General features: G+C 35.3%; 1 protein-coding gene across 4 annotated transcripts in view; it reads right to left on the bottom strand.

The window, feature by feature from the left end:
* Nucleotides 1-25,818, bottom strand: part of LOC138691338 (zinc finger protein ZFP2-like) — a 67,049-nt gene extending 41,231 nt beyond the window's left edge. For 2 of the 4 annotated variants that reach the window (XR_011329846.1, XR_011329847.1), the window contains exons 1-5: nucleotides 25,543-25,814; nucleotides 11,373-11,473; nucleotides 7,733-7,873; nucleotides 6,265-6,347; nucleotides 2,904-4,670 (exon numbers count right to left, since the gene is read on the bottom strand). Coding sequence is in view for 2 of the 4 variants with exons in the window: in XM_069813227.1 (XP_069669328.1) it covers nucleotides 3,527-4,670; nucleotides 6,265-6,347; nucleotides 7,733-7,873; nucleotides 11,373-11,468 (1,464 nt within the window). In the remaining 2 variants the exon portion in view is untranslated. Of the gene's footprint in view, nucleotides 1-1,989; nucleotides 4,671-6,264; nucleotides 6,348-7,732; nucleotides 7,874-11,372; nucleotides 11,474-25,542 lie in introns of those variants that run through there. The other 2 variants (XM_069813227.1, XM_069813226.1) reach the window with 2 other exon arrangements.
* Between the last annotated feature and the right edge of the window lie 1,363 nt (nucleotides 25,819-27,181).

Raw genomic sequence — 27,181 nt, 5'->3', positions numbered from 1 at the left:
GTCTGAAGCTGTTATGGATTTCAAAACATGGTGGCACATGTATTTCAAGAAAATAGCGAAATCTCTTCCTCGTCCTGGCAGTCCTCATTGTGAAACTGGACTGACTCTTTCAAAATATAAGCATCTAACATATGATAAAGAACATTTTGGATATATCGACACGCATGAGTACACTGACAGCAGTCTTTCAACTTGGCAAAAGTAATGCACGTCTAGATCTGCCTTCCAAAAAAGTATATGGTACAGCTGGAGTCCCAATCAACAGTAAGAAGACAGCAGATTTTGGGAAAATAGTGCAGTATTCGCAAATGTTACTTTCCACAACATGACATAGAATTATTTTATAAAGGAAACATGTCCTAGACATAAAAAGTATTCTGTAAGTCGCAGAAATACAAATTTGAGGTATCTGAATAGCTCAAATAATGAATAGTTCTAGAAGTGTTCTGTGAAACATAAGTTTCTCAAAAGACAACTTCGGAATTTGTGGGGTTTTTCTTGGTTTTCTCAAAATAATAAACTTCGACTTGTTGCCCTTTTCAAATCACCGATTCAATGTATATAAAGATTACGAGAAATAAAGTACTCCAATACAATAAAATATTGACTTACTGAAATTCTATTTCACTAATGTTAGCTTCAACATAACGTTTGAACGGAGCCACCATTTTCAGTTAACTGTATATGCTGTAAACATATGAGATCGCAAAACATGCTTTATTGTACCGTAAAGAATTTGTAGTCTGAAATGTTTGCAAAGAAGCAAATGCTAAGATAGTGACTATTACACTTTTACTACGTCATACTACTTTTGACCAATAAAACGGTACGAAAGGACGTACTTCAACCAATCATGGCTGCTTATCGCACAATTTTATCGCGTCCCTAGCATTTGTTTCTTTGTTTGCCAACATTTCAAACTGCGCTGGTCTGAACGTCAAAAAAAAAAAAAAAAAAAAAAAAAAAAAAAAAAAAAAAAAACCAACAACAAAACAAAAAAAAAAAAAAAAACAGAAAATTACAAACCACTCCAGTCGATGCACAGCAGTTTCAAATATGACTCGCATTGGCATTCAAGAACAAGAATTAATAAAGATCACTGGTCATACCTATGCATCTTTCCTGAAATCCTATTTTCAAATAAATGAAGAGCACCATTCGGAAATCCTGAAAAAGTTGAATACACCATGTAGGCCTACATCAACGAGTTCCACTTCTTTTACGCACACGTCCAATATAACATCAACTGAACCACCAACCACTAAAACATTCAAATTTGAAAATTGTACGTTCAATAATTATTCCTTTTAAAATTATTCATGTTTATTTTTATGTCATCATCGTTAATTAAAACTTTTCTAACACTTGTATATATTATTTAGGTTATGTTAAAGCTTCTGCTATATGATATGGATAGTGACGTATCAGAGATTGTTTAATATTAAGATTTATTGAAAATCATTTGTCAAGTGACGTTGATTATTGGGACCCAGATAATAGAAATAGAATGCAACTGTTTTAATAAAAATGAAACTGAATCAACAAAGCCTTCTTGACTAATAACACTCCCATCGTGATCTAGATCGAGAAGGCATTGCTAGTAATCGTCTACAGAGTTCAATGGAGATTCCACAGTTGGCACAACTGATAGCAAGATAACAGCTAATCATAATACACTACTGCCATCTAGCATGCATCTAGCGTATTATTTGTCACGTTGAGATGGTACAAGAAAACATTTGAAGACAGTTGTATTTTCGTAAGTCAATTAATATTTTATTGTATTGGAGTACTTCGTTACTTCTAATCTTTATATACTTTCTTCTAATCGTGTAATAGTCAATTAAATCCCACCGGAGTTTTGATTTTCTCTAGATAAATCAAACCTTCTAGTGAGATTACTGTTGATAAAAACGCACGCTAGAGAAGGATACAATTAAACAAATGCTAGGGAAGAGATAAAATTGTGAGATAAGCAGCCAGGAATGGTTGAAAGACGTCCTTTCGTATCGTTTTATTGGTCAAAAGCAGTATTACGTAGGAAAAGTGTAATAGCCATCCATAAAACTGTATGTAAAAGAATTTATCGTAACAATTTGTAACAATTCTATGAGCACAAACAATGAAAATATAAAGTACTACAAATATTTAATAATAATAATAATAATAATAATAATAATAATAATAAAAATAATAATGGTACATACATCTTGATTACACAACTTTTAACACTTTATCACTTCGGAATATGTATGGGAAGACTTTACTGTGTTAAATTTCAATGTACCTCGTTTACATGTTTCGACCTATTTATGGGTCATCTTCAGAACTGGTCGTTGTTGATCTTGTCGCCACTTGTTCTGTTTCCTGTGAGGGTGTGTTCCTGTGATATAGTGTATACTCTTCGACTCTACACTATACCACAGGAACATACCGCGATGCAATAGCGCATGAGCAGGTAGGCTTGTAGTTTATTTACTTGGTTATTTAGCGACCTTGTATAAACTACGAGATTTAGCGTCGATGGGATAGGTGACAGCGAGATATTTGGCGAGATGGGACCGAGGATTCGCAATTGATTACCTGACATTTGCCTTATGGTTGGGGAATACCTTGGAAAAAAACCCAACCAGGTAATCAGCCCGAATGCATATCAGGCTCGGCAGGCAAACACCTTAGGTGACTGAGCTACGCCAGTGGCTCGGCTTGTAGTTAGTTTGAGGGATGCTTTGTCAGAAAGTGGCTGTGCATTACTAGGAACTTTCGTTGTGTGCTAATAATTGTTGTCCTGCATTACTAGGAACTTTCGTTGTGTGCTAATAATTGTTGTCCTTCATTTAAAAGAAAATAACTGACATCACTACATACACATGACACCTAATATTATAAATAAAAATACTTACATTAAGCTCAGCAAACATAACTCCAATTGTGGATGCTACAGTTCTCCAATAAGCAGTCACGATCAACCGGTACTGATATGAAAAATCCCCACTGTATTTATGTATTAAATCTCGTAATTTTCCAGCAGAAATTTAAACAAAACTGTACTAAAGCTGACTTACGTGTAAACAGATATGACTTTGGGGCTTATCCTCACATATTCCACAGATATCACAATTGAAACGCTATGTGAAGGAACTTGTGTTTTTTTTAGACTTTCCGATCATGGGTAACTCTTTATCTAGTAATCGTATTCAAATGGTCTCTGCCTGTGTTTAAACGGGGAAGTATAGGCAGATGTCTCCCTTACGAATTCAGTTTACACAAATATAATTTCTAAGAACTTTTGACCTATGTGAATTATTACATGTCTCTTTAGGTCTGCCAATTGCGAGAAAACGTTTCCTCACACATCACATTCAAATGGTCTTTCGCATGTATGTCTGAATGTGTTTGCTGAAAGCCACTAATACTGAGTAACACTTTCACACTCCTTGCATTTGGATGGTTTTTGGCCTGTGTGAATACGTACATGTTTATTTAGATCCCCCGTTTGTGAGAAAAACTTTCCACACATCTCGCGTTAGAATGTTTTTTGGGCTGTGTGAATGCGTACATGTTTGTTTAGACCTCCCCAGCGTAAGAAACACTTTCCACATATATCGCATTTGAATGCCCTTCCGCCATTATGTGTGCGAGAGTGTGAGCTTAAATTTGACGATTCTGAGAAACACTTACCACACACCTCGCATTTGAAAGGTTTTTGACCTGTGTGAATGCGTATATGTTTGCTTAGATCCCCCGATTGTGAGAAACACTTTCCACACATCTCGCATTTGAAAGGTTTTTGGCCTGTGTGAATGCGTACATGTCTGCTTAGACCCCCACATTGTAAAAAACACTTTCCACATCTACCGCATTTGAATGGCTTTTCGCCAGTATGCGTGCGAGTGTGCGCGCTTAAATGTGACGATACCGAGAAACATTTTCCACACACCTCGCATTTGAATGGTTTTTGGCCTGTGTGAATGCGTGCATGTTTGCTTAGATCCCATGATTCTGAGAAACATTTTCCACACACCTCGCATTTGAATGGTTTTTGACCTGTGTGAATGCGTACATGTCTGCGTAAACTCCAACATTGAAAGAAACACTTTCCACATATATCGCATTTGAATGGCTTTTCGCCAGTATGTATGCGAGTGTGTGCAATTAAATGCGACGATACTGTGAAACACTTTCCACACTCCTCACATTTGAATGGTTTTTGGTCTGTGTGAATGCGTGCATGCTTGTTGAGATACCACGATTGTGAGAAACACTTTCCACACACCTCGCATTTGAACGGCTTTTGGCCTGTGTGAATGCGTACATGTCTGCGTAGACTCCAACATTGTGAGAAACACTTTCCACATATATCGCATTTGAATTGCCTTTCGCCTCTGTGCACACAACCGTGTGTCTTTAAATTTGACAATGATGAGAAACACTTTCCACAAACATCGCATCTTGATGATTTTATTTTTGTGTGTATATGAAAATGAAGTTTCAGACATTGCTCTGAAACAAAAATCTCGTTGCACATACTACACTTGATATAATTACGGTTTACATCGCTAAGATTTGAACAATCTTGTCTGTTGCTACCACACTCTGTCAAATTGTCTTCTTCACGATCAATGCCAGTGCGCTCTCGTATCACTCTTTTCTCATCATGATCCACAAAGCTGAAAGGATTATCAAAATTAATCGATCTGCACTATAGTCAATGTGGTGGAATTAAAATATATTAATCATTGCATTAGATACACATATCAGATAATTATACAAGAGAATATATTTTGTGTTCGTTTCTCGGTTTTTCGATTTGTTTTGGTGTTGTCTGGAGTGCTGATTCAAAAAAAGGACATTGGATAGACGATACCACACTATATCTTCGATATTGTTCAGTTCACTTATTAATTTTATACAACACAATATTTTTAAATTCTGATTTGATAGATTATCCACAATAATCGTTACGGTACATTTTTTTCATGGTTTGAGTAGACTAAATAATTTTGAATATCATATTTATAAAAAGTTGTTTTCGAAGTTTGATCTTCCGTTTGCTAGTTTGTGTTTTTGTGTGTGTACAAGTCAATAAATATTCTGATAGTTTAAATGCCTTCAAATATAATTTTACATCTGAAACATTGGTCTCTGAAATGTTACATCTTAATTATATCACAGTTATAAACGTATAATAATAATAATAATAATAATAATAATAATAATAATAATAATAATAATGATAATAATTTTAATAACAATAATAATAATAATAATAATAATAATAATAATAATAATAATGGCTTATTCAACTTGGCAGAGTTAAGTGCATACGGCCTTCTCCAACACTCAACCAGAAGTGGGGGTACAGGGGGTCTGTAAAAATATAATCCCTCTCATATATTTCATTTATGGATATCGAGCTTCGCAAATCATAGCCAATTGACAACGGTCGTATTTGAATCATCCCAACTTAACTTGTGCCTGTGTTTGGAGTAGAAACTAAATGTTAATGGGATACCTACTACCGAGTTTCTGAAAACGGCGCATTTGTTATTTTGGTGTCAAGCGTGGAGATCAAGAGCAGCCATGGGCTCCTCATATGGTATGCTAAACTTGTACGTTGCATTTGCGCCAGTGCAAAAATGGATAAAGAAGTACCAAGAGTTATTGTTAATATCACAGGCGTCAATCGAAATAATCATGATAATAGGTCACAACCTGATCTAGCTTCAGCTATGAGGTCTGTGACACACTTGGATCTGGTACCCGTTCCAGCCTTCCATGAGCTACCACAGCTCTCATTAGTTGAATCTTTTAGTATGTATGTGTGATATAGCACAAGGTAAAGAAAGTGGGAATAGCAACAGTGATTTTCAAACTTCACATAGCAAATGTTTTGACCAGAACTAATTGAGTGATCATAACATAGCCATTTCATAACATTTTATTAATCTATCAAAACACAACTTCTAAAATTTTGCTAGACAATATAAATTCTCCACATTCTAAAGATTAATTTACAGAAGATGAAACAAATAATAAATTAAACAAATTAGTTATGACTGCCATAGTAAAAATAAAAAAGCTATAGCAGAATTTGTAAATGCAATTAAAATATTAGATGATACTGTTAAAAATAAATTTCACACACTTTATGGTACACAGTAGACAAAAATAGTATCATACATTATAAAATTTATTTCCTATGTCGTCGCAAAATTAAGTTCTGAAAGAATGGAAGAAGCAAAACCAGCACAGTACACTCACCTCTCAGTCAATACTTCATCTTCTTCTGAAGATACTTCCACTTTCTGTTCCAGCCGAACTCTGTCCACATCCAACAAATCTTTCTGGAAATGTGAGTGAATAATGAAGAGAACTTTAACTGAACATATGGGTCATTTGTTTCCTGTCACACACACCTCACTTTTCCAATTTAGTGAATCAAATCTAACTTTTCGGTAATGGTGTAAAGACTTTTACACAATATCCGAAATTGGTTCCTTCAAACTGCATTGATTTACGTCCTTCATACATCCTTCCTTAAATTCAGGTTATTTCGCTGTATTGTAAGGCATTGGAATCAAGTTTCAACCTTGAAAATATGTGCATATCATGTACAAATGGCCTACAAAATACATAACCAGAACGTGCAAGAATATTTGCAAGTAAATAAATAGTGAAAAGTTTACACAGTATATTGAAATATTAATGTATTTCAGACTTTCGTTAACTCAAAATGCAGACTCTGAAACACGTTTTCTTCTTTCGACATAAGATGGCAGATAATAAACGTTTTACCACCACACTTGCAAATTAATTTGTAATACAGATTATTGCTGTGGACTCAGAAGATGCATAACTCGAAAATAACTGAGGTATGGAACCTGAGCAAACTTGTAAAACAATAGGAGAGACCAGTTTCGACATTCCAGGACACATTCCAGATTGTACCCACCATAGGCTATTTAACATTACTTGCATTCTATTTACATTGACGAACTAAAAGCAACTTAATGTTACAATCAGAAAAGGCTTATGTGTAATAATGATCATTTACAAAATAAATTACACTTTCATCACAGTAATACAAACATATAAACATCTCCAACAGGTAACTAACTGTTTCCCTTCTTATCACTGAAAATTAAATGCATATTTCATTTTGCAGCTTCAATAAACAAGACTTTAGACAGCACATAGTCATAACATTGAGAAAATTTAATTGATTGGAAGTTGACTTTACATTGTATTTCTGCTTTAACTACATTTACAACACGCCTATTACGGTTATCTTTCCGAACATTTCCCATTATTGAAAACATTCAGTCTGAACATGTCTAGAAAGTATAATTCAAAACGAAGTGTTATGTGTACACAGGAAATTTCTCACATGAAATCCATGGTTCAGCTAAGTTTCATACTGAGGTGCCAAACAGAACCGCAGTTGGGCAGCGGATCTGGATTACATTAATGACTGTGATTCTGCATTTTTCCTTCGTAGTATAATAATTTTTTTTTTAAGATTAATTCCATATAAAACAGAATTTTACGTCGCAGTAATCTGTATACAGTCTTCTTTTCTACAAGGCCAACTAATTTATTACACATGACCAGCTACAGAAAATTACGCTTTCAATTTTTTATACATGGATTTCATATGGCAATGTTAATTTCTTATATACTGTAGTTTGAAATACACACAGTTTATGGATATTGACAGTGAACCACTTACATCAACTTCAGTTTTCACGACAGGAAAGCTAATAGGCATTGGTGTGATGTCTTCAACCTTTATCTCTGATTTGATATCGTAACTCTGGTCCATGCATTCTGTCTTCATGCCCGTCACATCCAGATGCGATAAATTCCTTTCCTTCAGAACATAAAGACATGGTGAATTATTTTATTAGGTATTTTAAAGATGACCTGAAGTGAAACAGCCACAAATCTGGTTCAATGTGGCAGTCACCGACTAACTTTCAACATAGGCGACAAAGCAGAGAAGAAAATCGAAGACAAAATAGAAACAAGGACACTGGAAATTACTAACAATGGGACAGGTATTACTCAAAAATAATTAACACGGTGTAATATGTATAAAACAAATTATTGATATTCTAGAAAATGCCTGCTAATGTCTTTTCGAATATAATATTTTATTACTCAGAAGTAGGATTACACAACACATCAAAAGAACGGCATGTACTAATAAACAATCCCACTGATGCCCATCATGCCGTGTACATTTGATTTGATTTTCAGAAAGCTCGTGACAATATTGTGATTAATCTCAAATTTAACATTGCAAGCTTCTTCTCCTCAAAATTCATAAAGTCATTTTGGTTAAGAATATCAATGGAATAATATCTCCTGTAACAGAAATATATACAGGGTGCAGCAAAGGAATCGGGTGGTTTTAGGAGGCCGTTTACTGAGCAAGATGAGGGAATATGGATATCGATCGACCGTCGTTTGTTATCATTTTTGATGCCATTTTGTGTAATCATGGAAGCATGAAGCTCGGAGCATCGTGCTTTCGTTATCGAGACATTTTTCAAGAATGGTGACTCAGTTGTGAAAACCCAGCTTGCCTTTCATCTCCAATTTAATGTTGACCACCATGAAGCCGTTCCTGCTCGCAATACTGTATTGAGATGAGTACAAAACTTTCGATTATTAGCAACAGCTTGCAAGAAGAAACCCCAGGACAAATCTGAAGTGGACGAACCCCAGATAACATTGAGCAGGTAAAAGTGGCTGTTACGAGGAGTCCACATCAATCAGCTAGATGGCAGACTAAAGCACTGTGACTTTCAGAACATTCTGTGCACCGAATATTACATTCAGATCTTAAGTTTCATCCATATAAACTTATGATTGTCCAGACTATCTCCAACGCAGGACATTCGCAGAGAGTATTGTGGAAATTTTGGCTGACGAAGTTATGTTCATGAGTGACGAGGCACATTTCCATTTAAATGGTTATGTTAATAAACAGAACTTTAGATATTGGACCCCCGAAAATCCTAACGAACTACACGAATGTCCGCTTCACTACGCAAGGGTTACAGTTTGGTGTGCTGTGTCTAGATACTGTGCTATAGGCCGCATTTTTTGAGGAGAAGGAAACACTGTGACAGTGAATAGTGAACGTTACGTCGAAATGCTGAGGACATTTCTTCAACCAGAAATGTGTAGGCGTCTATGTGGGATTGATAGGCAAATTGTATGGTTTCAGCAAGATTGTGCCATGACTCATACAACAGAATATTCAATGACAGTTCTGCGCCGCATGTTTCCAGGACATATCATTTCTCAGAGTGGCGACATTCCCTGGCCTACCTGCTCGCCTGACCTTACCGTCTGCGACTACTTTCTGTGGGGTTACCTGAAGTCCAAAGTGTACGTAAACAGGCCCTAAACAACTGATGACCTGAAGATTGTCATTGCCCAGGATATCGCCAACTTTGATGGCGAAATGTTGGAAAGAACGACACGCAACTTCAGCGAAAGACTTGAAGAGTGCATAGAGAGAGGAGGACACCATTTGATGGCATACATAGCCAGTTCTTCTGGCAGTAATAGATTTGTTCTAATAGACATTACTACTGAGTTATTTCCATTTGAGAATCGTCCAATTCCTCTGCTGCACCTTGCACAACACAACAGTATAGTATAAATAAATAGGTATTTCTTGTATAATAAAGGGGATTAGTTAAACAAATTCGGATACACTTATTTATAAATATCTGCATTTACAATGGTATTAAACTGTATACCTTATTTCATATCACTATTTATCCTGCTTGGATATTTTTTTATGCTAGAGCATATTTAATAACTTCCAAATCGATTTAAGGTTTCAAACACCCCTCTCGAATACAATTATGAACTAATGTGTGCCATAATTAAGCACATCAATAACAGAAGCAGATCTCAAATCAATGTACTTGTAAGCTTTCCACAGAATTTAATTTAATGAAGGTCACAGTTTTACTTGTCAGTAAGTAGTAGGCTGTGCTCCATAAATACTGATCAAGTGAGTGAAAGAAGGTCACTGTTGTAGAACATGAGAAAGCACCTCGACTGAATATAATTATGCTTTAGAAATTATAATACAGAACAAAATGTAATGGGGTACAGAGCAAAATTTCGATCATATGAAATCCAATACTAATTTAAGTTTCATACAGAGACACCAAACAGAACCAGAGTGGAGCTGTGGACAGGATTATATTAATAACTGTGGATCGTGATGCAGGGTAAGTGGTGGTCACACTGAACAGCTGATCTTACTGTGAAAATTTCTTCTCATGGGGAGAGTGGAACCAACGGATACTTCATAATGCTAGACCAATTCATGACGCCTTTTACCAAACAGCAATAGTATAGGGCTCTAATTTAGTCTATTTATTTATTTTATTGGATTATTTTACAATGCTTTATCAACATCTAGGTTATTTTGCGTCTGAATGAAATTAAGGTGATAATGCCAGTGAAATGAGTCCGGGGTCCAGCACCGAAAGTTACCCAGCATTTCCTCGTATTGGGTTGAGGGAAAACTCCGGAAAAAACCTCAACCAGGTAACTTGCCCCGACCGGGATTCGAACCCGGGCCACCTGGTTTTGCGGCCAGACGCCATTACTCCACAGGTGTGGACAATTTAGTCTACTGAATATAAAGTGTCAAATATAAATGACACTCGGGAACAAATTAAACGCAGAATAAATATGAGAAATGCCTGTCATTATTCGGTTGAGAAGCTTTTGTCATCTAGTCTGCTGTCAAAAGATCTGAAAGCCAGAATTTATAAAAAAGTTATATTATCAGTTGTTCTGTATGGTTGTGAAACTTGGTTTCTCACTTTGAGGAACAGAGATTCTGGGTGTTTCAGAATAAGGTTCTTAGGAAAATATTTGGAGGTAAGAGGGATAAAGTTACAGGAGAATGGAGAAAGTTACACAACGCAGAGGTGCACGCATTGTATTCTTCACCTGACATAATTAGGAACATTAAATCCAGACGTTTGAGATGGGCAGGGCATATAGCATGTATGGGCGAATCCAGAAATGCATATACAGTGTTAGTTGGGAGTCCGGAGTGAATAAGACCTTTGGGGAGGCTGAGACGTAGACGGCAGGATAATATTAAAATGGATTTGAGGAAGGTGGGATATGATGGTAGGGACTGAATTAATCTTGCTCAGGTTAGGGAGAGATGGCGGGCTTATGTGAGGGCAGCAATGAATCTCTGGGTTCCTTAAAAGCCGTAAGTAAGTAAGGATATAAAGTGTGAAATGTTGAAATGAGTGCTTTTCTGTCACTGTTACAGAAACATATAAACAAAACAATAGTAATACATTTCACTCTACCTCTGATAAAGGATCATTTCCTTCCATTTCGTATGTGTTATCATGTAGTTGTAAGTACAGCAGATCAAGTGCAGGTTCCATTTTGATCACATCCATCACAACTGAAATAAAAGGTTATGTAACTGTCAGTGATTACAGAAACTGTGCTGTTGAGAATCAATTATAACAAGTTGCTACGAAGTGATTCATACCGCATTCATTACCTCGTACTGAATCTTCTTTCACAATTCCCTGCAAAGATCCCTCAAATCGCTACGCTAGTATCAGGGACTGTCAAAATAATCTTCAATGCACATCACACACTAACATACTAGTAACTCAGACTAGTTTAGACATGGCTTCTCGTAAACAATTATCTTATTGTAGCATAAAATAATTCAATCTCCAGTAATTTCATCTCTACATAATTATTCTAGGTTTAATGTATAATTCAGCAACTAATTCCTTTTCTGTTTTTAACTTCTACAATATATTGACTAGTCTTTATCAATCAGATAGTTTTTGATACTTACATTACTGTATATTGTAATTGTAATTTTAATTGTATTAAATACAGCTTTTCCAAGAACTGTGATCAAGGCTGCCTCTTCCACTTGTGCCGTCGATTTGGAAGAGAGTGGTAAACGAAGGGCTTAAAGAAGCCTACAGTAACGATAATGATTTAACAGTTCGAAATGAAATTAGGAAGCTCATTGCTATGCCATTCATTCACCCAGACGACGTAGAAGAAATGTTTGGTGTATTATATGAAGATGTAAGTACTGAAGTTGAACCAATAGCCAGTTACATTGAAAAAAATCTATGATAGAGGGACACCAAGGGGAGCAAGATGACAAGTGGTACCATCAACAAATGTGTGAAATGTGTATGGTTAAGTGCAAGCTAGACCACAACGCACAATCAATAGTATCGAGGGATGGCACTGTAAATTTCACAAAAGTTCGTGACACACCATGCATGAATTTGGAAGTTCCTCGATTACATCAGGGAAGATCAAAGAGACAATGAAATTCTTCTCACTCAAATTTTGGCTGGCCACGGAAATGTAAACACCCAATAAAGAAGTCATACCAAATAAATCAACAGCAAGTAGAAAGAATGATAGACAATTATCAAGCACATAAAGATAGCGGTGAAGTCAAAATTTATCTGATGAGATTAAGCTACAGGTTGGAATTACAACGTCAACCTATACATGGGAATGAAGATGGGATGTAATTATAAATTTCTGTTACTTCTTCTTAATAAAGTGCTTTAAATTGGTTCCTTAAAACTTCAGTAACGTAATTAAATAAGTGTTATACAACAATTAATTCATTAGTAGACTTTTTCTAGTAGGCATTTTCATTCGTACACATTTTTTTCAGGTAGACTAAACGACAGAGTAAACCTACTTTATGTAGACATGTTGCTGTAGACCTACTGTCATTAGACGCGAAAAAGTAGAAATAATGTCATTAGACATTTCCTGTAGATCTTCTGTCCGTGCATTCTCTACACATAACAGAATATTTGCGAGGGATATAGGATATAGTGCATTTTATCTCAGCTACCTGGACCCTATTCCACAAAAGTATCGTCTAAAATACAGTATTACAAGTATATTGAGCTGTAACTAATAGTTAGTCATAGAATTGTGTTCTACAAAGTTTTTCGGGTACATTTGAACTTAATTACTCCATACTTAAAACAGTACAAACGATTTTCATTGTTCTGATGCACCTAAGTAGATGAGTATTAGTATTGGTCAATCTGTTGTAATTTGTGAAGATTTACGTACAACTGAAGGAATGCTAATAACTTTAAATACCAGTGAACTCTTTGTGTAACTCAAGGAACTAATTGACTGAAATATGTAGTATAATAAAAGTAAAAGTGAGAATATTCGTGTATATCAAAAGAAGAATAAATGTTCTTCAGTACAATGAACGTTTTAGGTTAAGTGGACTTGAATCAGAAAGAACCCTTCATTAATATTAGACATAGATTACAACATACAACGCACCATGCATGAATTTGGACGTTCCTCGATCACATCAGGGAAGATCAAAGAGACAATGAAATTCTTCTCACTCAAATTTTGGCTGGCCACAGAAATGTAAACATCCAAGCATAAGCATCAGTTTGTAAATACACTTCATTGGTTGATTAACAGTAGCCAATATCACAGCATAGCAGATATGCATGGAATTTCAAAGTTTTCAGAGTTAGATAATATTGTACTCTGTGATAACAGCTATACCATGACATACAATTTGAGTACAACTCATTATTGTGTATTTCTTTTACCCTAGTTAAATGTAATAACCCGAGGCATGACAGCCCATGAAGGACAATGAAGACCAGCCTCACGTCCATATGCCGAAGCAGAAGTGGACGATCATCCAACCAGAAATGAATTTATTTTATTGGGTTATTTTACGACGCTGTATCAACATCTAGTTATTTAGCGTCTGAATGATATGAAGGTGATAATGCCGGTGAAATGAGTCCGGGGTCCCGCACCGAAAGTTACCCAGCATTTGCTCGCCAGAAATGAAGTATCGTGTGGTTACCACGATGATTCCCCCAACCATTACAGATGGTTTTCGTAACCGGTTTTCGCTACCTATTATAGCTCCCAAAATTAGTTAAATGTACCGAACACAATGTCTTTCCTTGTCTCTAAATCTATAAAAATAAATAATTTAGTCCAGTAACAAACAAATATGAGATATGGATACTTGTACCCACAGATCACAAACAGAAAGATGTGCAGCTCAGTACTTAAACGATGCCAACGTAGGATGCCAGAACGACCGTAGAGCCATCTGCGGGCGATTGCAAACCTGAAGTTGGTAACAGCATTTACTATCTTACCACCCACCTCTTTTCCTGTGTCGGTAACAATATTCACTACTATACCAGTCCAATGAATTCACTACTGCAATGTACATAATTTATATTCCATTTCGATTACAATTTTATGCTCCTTTTTTCAGCCCACCTGCCGGTAACAATACTCAATAGCTATCAGCTTCGTATTGCGGGTTGGGAAGGGAACGGAAAGGGTATGTTTTTTTATATACAACTCTTAAGATATGTCTTATATGTGTTCTTTTGTTCTTGGTCAACATATTATCAGGTAAGAAATCGATATTTACTGGTTTTAATGGAAACGTATTTACTGAAATTGTAAATATAAATGAAACATAACAAGAATAATTATTGTTACGATTCAAGCAAACAAATGAGAAAGAATTAAATACGTAATACATGTAGGCTCAAATAGAAGGTATCGGACATGGCATTCGTTCTACTTTCCGAAATATGTTGAGAGACATGTAATACTGTTTACATAATGTATTTCTTTAAATGACTTCCGTCTTCGGACCTATAGAGAGTAATACAACCGTGTTTTTTTTTATAGGTGAATCTAACATTGAAACATACGATTAGCTGTGTGTCTTTTAACATCACAATATTCAGACAAAGTGTACCGGTACACATGTTTCATGTTAATTAACAGGAAAAGGTTTTTATTTGGTATCGTGGACATCATATTATGTAGTAATTTAACTGAGCCCAGACAACCTGGTACACATCATGTTCTGGCCCTGGTTTTCCGTGACATGCCAGAATCATAGAAAACATTGTCGTGATGTTGTTACTGCCCTAATAAATAACAAATTATGTATTTAATTTGTTTTCTTGCAGCGTGTCAACCATTTCACCTTACAATAAACTGAGTGATAGTATGTGAAAACTACATCACAATAATTCTTGTTATGTTTAATATGGTATTTATAATTTCATTAAATACATTTCCATTTAGCCTATACAATCAGGAGTAAGTATGTATTAACTGCTTACCTGATATTTTGTTGAATAGAATAAAACAACACGTATAACCCACATTAACAAAAGACGTGAATGGTATATTCTGTTGGTACTGTGGTTAGTGACCTCGAAATTAAAATTTGGATTTCAAATGAAAATACGGTCGCTCATGTTTTTTTTTTATTGTCTTTATGTTGATTTGTACATAAGTTTCAGCCTTATATATAAATAAGGCTTTTACTTTAAAGTAATATAAGGAGCTATTAAAATGATTTTTGGTTCCAACTTAGTTATCCTTTTCTTGAAGGCATTTAATTAATCAAATTTCGCTTCAGGTAGCCAGAGCTCGAATGAGAGGGTTAGGATGATACAGCAACTTTCGAGAAAAGTTATTTGAAATTCTTGTGATGAAATCATAAAATGATTCAATCTGTAACACATCTTGGAGCTGTGCATTTGATGTGGTAAAGTCAGCACCAGTGACTTTTAAGGAGACTGATCGTTGAATTGCATGTAGTCTTCTGATGATTCTTGGATGAGCGGAATTCCAAACTTCACAACCATATGTCATCACTGGTCTTATGACCGATGTATAAAGCCTGACTTTGAGGGGAAGTTAAGATACGGAGATCTAATCAGTGGGTATAAGTGAATAAATCTGGCCATAGCTTTGTTTCTTGCATATTCTACATGTTCACTGTAGCGCTGAGGTTTGTCGAGAATCACTCCTAGATATTTAACTTCATTCTTGTAGTCAATGTTTTCTGAGAAGAGACGAAGGCAATCTGGTTTTTTAGGTTTTCTATGGGTGAATATGATAGCTTGTGTTTTTTCAATATTTACTTTTACTCTCCAATTTGTAAGCCACGTTTCTAGAGCATTGAGTTGCGTTTGTAACTTGATGTGGGCATTGTTGATGTTCAAGTCACTTGTGTAATACACAGTATCGTCTGCATATAATCCTAATTTACAATTAGCAGAGCGTGGCATGTCGTGAACATAGACAGAATAAAGATGTGGTGCAATTATGGAACCTTGTGGAACTCCTGAGTGAATATTTTGAACTGCTGAAAGTTCATTTTCCATTTTAACTTGAAAGGTTCGATCTGAGAGAAAACTGAATTATACGTATAAGTCCGTCATCTATGGTGAGTACTTGTAGTTTATGGAGAAGACCAGAGTGCCAGACTGTATCAAAAGCTTGAGCAATGTCGAGAAAAACTGCCATTGTATGCTGAACTGTGTGAAAATGATCTTTGATGTGAGTAGTGATTCTTTTTAACTGATGAGCTGTGGAGTGATGTTTCTTAAAACCGAACTGCTGGTGATGAGTTCTTGATGGTGTCTGAAGAAAAGGAAGTAGACGTCTTGCAATGATTTTTTCTAAAATTTTTCTGGGAATACTTAGCAGACTAATAGGCCGTCTGTTATTAGGAATTGTTGGGTTCTTTTTCGGTTTAGGAAATGTAACAATATGACATGTTTCCAGGATCTAGGGAAATATTTATGTTGCAAGCATGCATTATAAATTTTTGTAAGATGTGTAAGGGCCAATTGCGGAAGGTGAGTTAACATTTCAGTTCTGATTTTATCTGGTCCAGGTGATTTCTTTTGTTTACTTTCGAAGATTATAGTTTTTACTTCTGTGGACGAAGTTTGAGCAATATCATGTTTGACGGGAAGACTTAGCAAATTTTGTGTTTGAGATTCTATATTATGAACTAATTGTATATTTATTGGAGCGTTGTTTGGCCAGAATCTCTGTTCTAAGGAAGTTGCAATGACATTCGCTTTACCAATTGGTTTGTAATATCTCACTCCACTGTTGTCAACTATTGCTGTATTTGAAATTTTCTTTTATGTGCCTTGTAGTTTCTTAGTTAAGGACCAAAGCTGTTCTGGTTTTTTATTAATCTTGAATGCCAGGATGTATGTTTGGCATTTAGATCACCACCAATGATAAATCTGGGGTGTGCACTGATGATTTTATCAAGTTCATTGGGAGAGAGATTTGAATTAGGAGGAATATATAGGGATGCAATCATTACTTCTTTTTTATCGAGAAGGATTGTTATAGCTGTGATTTCAGCACACATTAAGCCAATTATTTGGACTGGAGCATAGGATATATTTCGCTTGATGATTATAGCAGTACTTCCTCCACGTCTGTAAGGTCTGTCAGAGCGAATGATATCGTAGTTACGTAATGTGAAACGATCAGTGGGTTCCAAATGGGTTTCTGTGATGAGAGCAATGTCGATACTGTGTTCAAGTAAGAGATATTGAAGTTCATAAATTTGTCGTTTAATGCCATTAGCATTGAAATTAATTATACCCAAGGTTTTTAATTTGTGTTGGTTTAAGGAACATTTGTTTCTGGAGTCAGTATTGTTGTAATTGCTTCAAATATTATGAATAGTTTAGAGAATGTATCTGATGCCTGTTGCAATTTTAATGTAGTTTGTTTAATTTGATTAATAATTTTGGTAAAGCCTATGCTTTGAACAAAAGTATAGAGTTCTTTAATATCCCCCATGAGTGTGTTTGTAGTAGTCTCTGTGTTGCAGTTTGTTTTCGTCCAAGCTGGATTAGATGTAGCTTTTGGCAAGCTTGGGAAATCATGTTGATTAAATATATAACCTATTCCTCTATTTCTTAGTCTCTGTTCTTTCAGATCTTGTTTTTGTTGCAGTACATTTCGATGTTGAAGAGCTATGCTACATTGTCGATAATTAGCAGTGTGTGATTCACCGCAATTTGCGCAAGTAGGTGCGACTGATGGTCCTTTCACTGGACAGTCTTCAAGTCTATGATTGTTACCACATTTTACACATTTAGTAGGTAAGCGACAGCCCGAAGACGTATGGCCATAGAGCTGGCAATTGTAGCATTGATATGTTTTTGATTTTGGGTTATAAGTTTCAATTAATATTGATTGGTGACATATATATTTAAGATCATAAACTGTTCGCCCAACTTCATTATTTTTTAAGGAGACAACCCATACTGGTAAATGAAATTTTTCAACAATACCTATTGTCTGTCGAGTAGTAGTGAGCTGTCGAACACCGATAACGGGAAAATCTAACATTAGTAACTCTTCTTGTATTTGTTGAGCTGTTACTTGTACTGGAAGTTTCTTGATCACGACTTGTAGTGGCTTGTGTGATTTAGGAGTAAACGTATAAAAACCAATATGCTTATCTTGAAATAAATTTTTAAGCTTGTTAAAAGCTTCTTCCGATGAAACATGAAACTTTGTTCCTTGTGATTGATTGTATATTATTCTTATAGGAAAGCCTAACTCTTTCTCCAGGTCCCACTGGTACTGAAAATAGTTAGGACATTTAGGAAGTATAGGAACAATGATTGGCGGAAATCTAGCAGTTGTTACTTTAGGAGTAGCATCTAGCACCTCTTTTTTAGATTCATCATTTCCACAAGGATCGTGCGAGAATATATAGTTAGTTTCCATATTTTCTACAGTATCAACATTTAGCTGGGAAAGTGGGTCAAAATAATTATTTGTAGGAATCGAAATAAGTTCTTTTGAATGTGACGATTGTAGTGTATTGAGTTTATCATCTTGATTCAAACCTGATGTTCCTGAAGTTGGTGGTGCAAGTTGTTGTGTTGATGTAATCGAATGTGAAGTATTTTGAAATATTGGTAAGTTACGTACTTCAAGTGATCTGTTTGGATTGGTTAATTCTTTCTTAGCTGAAGACTTTTTTGACTGCTTGACTTTATGTAACATACCTTTTTTTTTAAGGTGTACGTTTTCGTTCGCTCTGTGAAGAGTTAATTCTGAAGTATCTTCTTCAATTGGAGTCTGATAGTTTATTTCTTGTGGATAATTCCACAATCGTACCTATCTTTAAGAAGGGGGACAAGACTAACTGTAGTAACATTCGAGGAATATCACTTTTGTTGACGTCGTACAAAATGTTGTCCAATATCCTTTTGAGAAGGTTAATTCCATATGTAGATGAAATTATTGGGGATCATCAGTGTAGTTTTAGGCGTAATAGATCAACTATTGATCAGATATTTTTTATTCCGACAGATAATGGAGAAAAAATGGGAGTATAAGGGTACAGTGCATCAGTTATTCATACATTTCAAAAAGACATATGACTCGGTTAAGAGAGAAGGTTTATATGATATTTTTATTGAATTTGGTATTCCCAAGTATCTAGTTCGGTTAATTAAAATGTGCCTCATTGAAACGTACAGCACAGTCCGTATAGGTCAGTTTCTGTGAGATGCGTTTCCAATTCACTGTGGGCTAAAGCAAGCATATGCACTATCACCTTTACTTTTTAACTTTGCTCTAGAGCAGTGTTCCGCAACCTTTTCCTATTCACGGCACACCCTACACGGGCCTAGACTCAACACGGCAAGCCAAAATGTTAAGCCCCTCAAAAACATAATGTGACTCTCTTAATATAATTACTTAATGTAATCAAACATTATTATTATTATTATTATTATTATTATTATTATTATTATTATTATTATTATTACTATTACTATTATTATTATTATTATTATTATTATTATTATTATAATAAAACAAATATACTTTCATTTATTAACAACTTATAAACTTCACTGTAGAAAATACACATTTCTATTACTAATATTGAAGTAAATAACTCTACTCACATCTTCATTGCGATACTTAGGCCTGCTTAGCTGCACACAGGTGGCTGATCCGTTGTGGAATTGTTGACTGTGCAAGCCTCATTTCTTCATCGATGGATTTGAGTCTCTCTCTCTTTGATGTTTTAATTTTCAGTTGACTTCACACATATATGCAGTTGAAATTGGCAATAACACATTAACTGCCATCTCGGAGATAACCGGATATTCACTCCTTATTGACAATCAAAATGTTTCCAAAGGCACTTCGAGAAGATTTAATGTCAGTGTTATGTCTGCTTTTAAATCTACCAGTTCCTCTTGTGCAGTATATTATTCGGAAGACAGTTTTAATCCACAATGAATGAATCACGAACCCAGTCGAAATCTTGAACACTCTCTCCAAAATAACTCTTGAACTTCTGCTGCAAGATTACTAATGTTTTTTTTAATTAAGTCCATCAACACTTTATTACAGTCAGCAGTTGGGAACATCTCAAACGACGAATTTTAAATAATCTGTATCCAAAAATTTAGCTTATTCACAAATCCTTGAATCTCATCCATAGTAGTCAGGATAGGTATTTTCGTTCCTACCTTGCATTTCTATGTTAAGCTCATTCAAATGTACGAAAATATCGAGAAGATATGCCAAATTAGATACCCGTTCATCATCTGCAAATAAATCTGCGTACTCAAGCCCTTCAATAGTAAAAAATGCAAGTACCTCCTCTTTAAGTTTAAACATTCGCGCTAACACTTTACCTCGTGATAACCATCGCACTTCTGTATGTAGCAGGAGTGTAATGTTCTCTGATCCATTTCCTGACACAAAACGGAAAAAAAGCAGCGTATTTAGGGGCTGCGATTTGCTGAAGTTCACGACTTTTACTACTTCGTCCATCACAATTTTCAGAGATGACAAAGATTTAGCAACAATGGCTTCGCAGTGAATGAGACAATGGTTGCTCTGTATATTAGGGTTTACTTCACGTACTTTAGCTACGAATCCTTTCACGGCCTGTCATAGAAGCTTGTCTGTACAAACACTAACGCAATCCTCCCATGTTAATTCATTACGGACCACATATTCATTAGTTGTATGAAATATTTCTTCACCGGTAGCTCGCTCGGACAGTTCTTTGCAAAAAAATTAATTACTTGCAATTACATCCCCATCAATGTTACCGAATGTGGGAAAGAAGGTGTGCGTGACCGCCAATATCGGTGGGCTCGTCGATCTGAAGTGAGAGCTTCTGACTGCTCTTTATTTTCTCCTTCATAATGTCTTCGATGTCACTGGACATGTCACTAACTCGGCGGATATGTAAGTTCACCTGCATGTAGGTTTTACGAGATACCGAATGGGCTACATGCAAAAATATATTTATGAGAAAACAATTTAATTTTAATTTCATTTAAATTAATTTTATCAATTTTTTACAATAATACGTAAAAGTTCGCGTCACACCTTTCACCTTGTGAAGGCACACCGGTTGCGAACACTGCTCTAGAATATGCCATTAGGAAAGTCCAGGATAACCGAGAGGGTTTGGAATTGAACGGGTTACATCAGCTGCTTGTCTATGCGGATGACGTGAATATGATAGGAAAAAAGCCACAAATGATTAGGGAAAATAGGGGAATTTTACTTGAAGCAAATAAAGAAATAGGTTTGGAAGTAAATCCCGAAAAGACAAAGTATATGATTATATCTCGTGACGAGAATATTGTACGAAATGGAAATTTAAAAAATGGAAATTTATCCTTTGAAGAGGTGGAAAAATTCAAATACCTGGGAGCAACACTAACAAATATAAATGGTACTCGGGAGGAAATTAAACACAGAATAAATATGGGAAATGCCTGTTATTTTTCGGTTGAGAAGCTTTTATCATCCAGTCTGTTGTCAAAAAATCTGAAAGTTAGAATTTATAAAAAAAGTTATATTACCGGTTTTTCTTTATGATTGTGAAACTTGGACTCTCACTTTGAGATAGGAACATAGGTTAAGGGTGTTTGAGAATAAGGTGCTTAGGAAAATATTTGGGGCTAAAAGGGATGAAGTTACAGGAGAATGGAGGAAGTTACATAACACAAAACTGCACGCATTGTATTCTTCACCTGACATAATTAGGAACATTAAATTCAGACGTTTGAGATGGGCAGAGCATGTAGCACATATGGGCGAATCCAGAAATAGAGTGTTATTTGGGAGGCCGGAGGGAAAAAGACCTTTGGGGAGGCCGAGACGTAGATGGGAAGATAATATTAAAATGGATTTGAGGGAGGTGGGATATGATAGAGACTGGATTAACCTTGCTCAGGATAGGGACCAATGGAGGGCTTATGTGAGGGCGGCAATGAACCTCCGGGTTCCTTAAAATTCAGTAAATAAGTAATAACTAATAAAGTGGAATAGGGGCCTGGGCTATCGTATAAAAAAATATGCCCTAAATCATCTTTATTAATAGAAAACAAAGTTTTTTAGATCTACTCGTTCTTGCTATTACTACGTAAGTTACCTTCTTCTGATTGTTCTAACTTGTATTCTATTTTACAATTTGCAGTTAGTTTTGATCTGACCAGTATTCGATCCACTACGAATCTGATGTTCTTATCATTCCATGATCATAATCACTGAGCTAACAGAATAGGTTGGGATACAACTGCTTACATATCATATAATTCCCTCAAATTATATAGTAGGTCATATACAGCATATAGTTAGCAGTAAATTAGCTAGCATTTTGTAACTGCTTTTCATTACCACTAATAGTTACTAATCATAATATCAGTTGAGCTGTAATATTGGGATAGTGGTAGTGTATCATGGCAAGCAGTGCTGTCATGGTAATTTTTCTCTTGGTCATACGCCCCATCCCTTGTTTTCTCTCTTGAAATAAATTTTACTCTCCTCTCCTTATCTCTCCGACTGGCATTTAATGCTTTTTTTTAATATTAAAGAAGTAAAGAAATTGTTTTGCTTTACATTTTAATTGTACAACAAGCTTGCTTTAAAGAATATACCATGTAACACTACCGTAGATGCACACTTGTCTCTATGGATTTTGGAGTGGGTATTTGCAGCACTTCTTGTTTTTCAACCATTATTTTATATAATTCTGGATTCCATTGCTGCAGAGGTGGTCAATTTTTGTTTATGAACATCAAACAAATTACATTAGAAACAGCAACAGATGATTTAAGATTTGTACATATCTCCACATACAAAACTTAGGCACCCATATGCCATATCGCTCTGTACAGACAAAATTTTCTTTTCACCATACGTTGGGAATAAAAAAATCGGACCTTTAAGAAATAGAAAGCCGTGCCACAACACAGAATAGTGGACATTAATAATTGTAAGTTGCCAATAGTTGAAAAAACAAAAATTAATATCAATGTGGCGAACACAATGCGCTAGTATTCACTAGTATCCATAAATCCCTTAAAACAAATGAATATCAATGTGGCAAACACAATGCCCTAGTCTGCACTAGTATCCACAAATCCCATAAGGTGCATGTACACAGTTCAATTTTTCATGCTTTTATTCATACAATCTGGGGAAGATATTGAAAGAATGAAGTTGAAAACGCATGTTCAATTAAGATGCATGCAAATATTATCTATACATGGTACGCACGCCGTGTTGAACGTCATCTTCACTACACTGTAACGAGCGGCTGATTATTCTTATCAATAAACTGAAAAATTGTTGGGTAGCTTTCAATCGCTCTATGTACTCTCACTTTTAGTGGCATTTCGTTCACTCTTGCACGCATTGCTTCAATGCGTACAGCTGAAAAAAAAAAGTTGAACCGTGTAGATGTACCTTTACAAATTCAACCAATTTCACTTTAAAACACCATAAAGGTGCATCTACAAGGTTCAACTTTTCTTTCAACTTTAAGCGTTCAAGCAATGCATGCAAGAATTGAAGGGTTGATAGGAAAAACAACCCATGTCAGTTTTAGCCGAAAATGAGATATTGGTACTAATGGAAAGCTAAAATCATGTGGCGTCTGTGTATGCTTAAAATACAAGCAATATATTTATAAAGCATTGGGGTATTTATACCTATACTTTAAGTTTCCTATCCTTTTACATAACGAGATATAATGTTTTTTCGCTCCCCTGAAAAAAGTGTTTTTTTGACATGGGTTGTTTTTCCTATCAACCCTTCAATTACATTTAATACCAATTAAAATATATACGTCAAAAAGATGACGTTCAAAACGGCGCACATGTAGACACAAAATCTTCATGCATCTTAAACGCGAGTTTTAAACTTAATTCTTTCAATATTCTTCCCAAATTGCAAGCTTAAGTACATGGAAAATTGAACTGTGTCGATGCAGCTTAAGTACTCTGCGCTCGTTTATCCCAAAGATAGAATATGGATTTAATTGGATCTAAACATTTTGATAAAAGATGTACTCTATAAAATTAATATACAGTTCGTTGGTTTCAGATGTGGTAGTAATATGAAACCCAAATCATGTAATCCCATACGGACGTAGTAACGATATACAATTTTTCGTGAACTATTATATTAACTTAAGTTATAAGGAATAGTTTGGACGTTCAGTGATAATGATTCTGTGCAGTAGTGAGTTATATTCAGGTATTACGTAATACAACTAGATTCACAGAATGACGGTGAAATGAATATGCCTATTTATAGGCAAATCTAAAACACAGAACACAACTAGGCTATAATTAATATAAAGACAGACATTCGGATAGTGACCCACACGGACCTCTGGAATTCTAATACATAGGCCTAAGTAAATATCAGAATCAGGCTTGCAACAAAAAACATATGAGGATCGCACTGTAATTTATCAGTTATCAGAGATCCTGAAAATGACTCTGTTTGTATTGCACTTTTGGTCCAAGGAATACAATACGCCTACATTCCTTTTTCTGTTTTCAAAATACTCGCTAATCTAATACTACAGTTGTTTATTTCCTGTCTCGACTTATTTCTTACAATGGCACAATATGCAGCATTGTAACACACATCAATATTATAGCTACTTGGAAGATGCAAACTTCCGAAATGGACGAAGAGGCAAAATAGCAGATAAGTCCGTGCGCTAGCAAAATCCACTATCAAAAAAATCAATATAGAAAATCAGTTTAAACATGGTCGTATATCGTTGTTTGATATTGTTTAGTCAACTTTCCGAAGACAAGTTGTATTCTCATGACAAAAATAAGGCATCATTATGAGGTAACTAAGCAAGGAGATAAAGGAGTAGGGTGCCCAGTTCTTTTCGCCCGTTTAATATTACAAAATGTGCCATCGAACAGTGATAGTGTAACAGATGTAATAAAACATAATGATGGTTATATTAGAGTGTTAATTCTAGAGAACGACCATTCCAGGATTTTGGAACTTTTTTTTTCACAAACGATGATTTTATGCTCGAATTACGAAAGGAAACTTTCGGAAACACATAATTTTGTCTCTCACCTAATATAACCTATCACAACCTAAACTAACCTAATCTTAACTAATCCTAAACCAAAAACTAAACTAACATCACGTAACCTAAACTGACCCAAGAAAAACTAAGGTAACCTAGTAACTTAAAAGTTAGAAAATCGTGGAGTGGTTATTCTCCATAACCACGTATTCCAGTTTTAAGTTTATGTCGACTTATATACGATAAAGGTAAAAACTGCAACTTACCGCTTCTACAATTGCAATCCTACGAAACTTATCGCAACTATCCACCGAAAGTGTAAACTTACTCTCTGCCTTCACTCACTGGACGGAAGAGATCAATGCTGCCGTGAATGTGGGTATGTTGCTTCGAACATAAAATACAGTAGATCAAATATTTAATGTTCGAAGGTATGTTGCTTCCCGTCGCGGCGACTGAATAGAGATTAGAGCTCACTGCTCCTGAGATGCACTGTCACGTTTGCCGTCAGAAGCCAGAATGCTTTTAAGACAGGCGTTAAAAAAATAGACTTAAGTCTTGGACATTCTAGTCGGTTAAACTTTTATTTCAACTTTACTCATTAAAGTACTGCATGCAAAATTGATTTTTAATACCTATATATACATAACACACACTCATGGAGTGAAAATGACGATCAAATATAAATATATACATACACACTCATGCAGTGAAAATGATCAAAACAATGCATCATGTAGAGACAAAATCGTCATGCATCTTCACTGAACGTGCATTTTTAACTTGGTTCTTCCAGTATTCATCCCAGATTGCATGAGTAAGCGCATGGAAAATTGAACCGTGCAAATGCAGATATACTCCATACGCAGGGCCCATGGTAACATGAAAAATTAAAAACACAATCCAAATTTATTTACAGATTCAATCAATTAAATTGTATGTGTATCATTAAATATCATAGGTGCATAATATATTCTTTGTATTAATGCAATTAGTGATGATTCAATTCAAACTGTCTGAAGGGCTCTTCATAACTTATGAATTGGTACTGAATCATAAGCCCTTTCCAACTCTACAAGAACTAAGTGGGTTTCTTGGTTCTTTACCGGTACTGTAACCTTTTCTGCTAGTTGTGTAATGCTAAAAATGTGGTCCATATGAGAACGTCCAGCTGTAGAGCCTGTTTGATCTCCGATATTCTATCTTCTATAGTTTTCTTCAGTCTTTATTTCACTGTAGTTAATCTACTTATTGAAGCCACCAAACTAATTCCTCTGTAATTTTCTCCATATATTCTATAACCTCTTTTCCTTAATTGACTTGGATAACAGAAGCTCCAATAACAAATTATAAAATCTGCCGACAATGTAAGATACGCTAATATCATCAACTAATATTTGTACTCACGTATAGGCCTATTATAAAGCAATTGCCTTCTGGATAACAAATTCTATGTGTGATGAAGCTGTATTCAGAAAGTAGTGAATAAAGTATTTTTATGTTTAAAACAAGGCGAAACACCTAGCGCATGCGCAGTGAACAGAGAGGATAGTGTTATTTATCGTCTCATGCTAAGATGTTGGAATACCTAGATAGTTCCAACACAGTCTAGTATATACAGTCACGAAGCTTAATACTTACTAAATATGCAAACATAAAAGTTGAAATATGCATCCATAGATAGTTTCAAAAAATTAACACCTTCCTTCCATTATTGAAATATGAAATACATAAGGTTTATATATTATTTTCATAAAATATATATTCTATTCACCTTCCTGGATCTTTCGGAAGAAGGATAACTCTAACCTATTTTTCTTACAATTTATAGTACTACAAACGTCTCCTTGTCCCATATTATTATTCACATTATTGTATTTTAGCCATTTACATTTATTACAATCG

This window comes from Periplaneta americana, chromosome 16 (genome assembly GCF_040183065.1).
Source record: "Periplaneta americana isolate PAMFEO1 chromosome 16, P.americana_PAMFEO1_priV1, whole genome shotgun sequence".
NCBI lineage: Eukaryota > Metazoa > Arthropoda > Insecta > Blattodea > Blattidae > Periplaneta > Periplaneta americana.
Note: the sequence above shows the minus strand (reverse complement) of the source record. Positions and strands in the feature narration are given on the sequence as shown.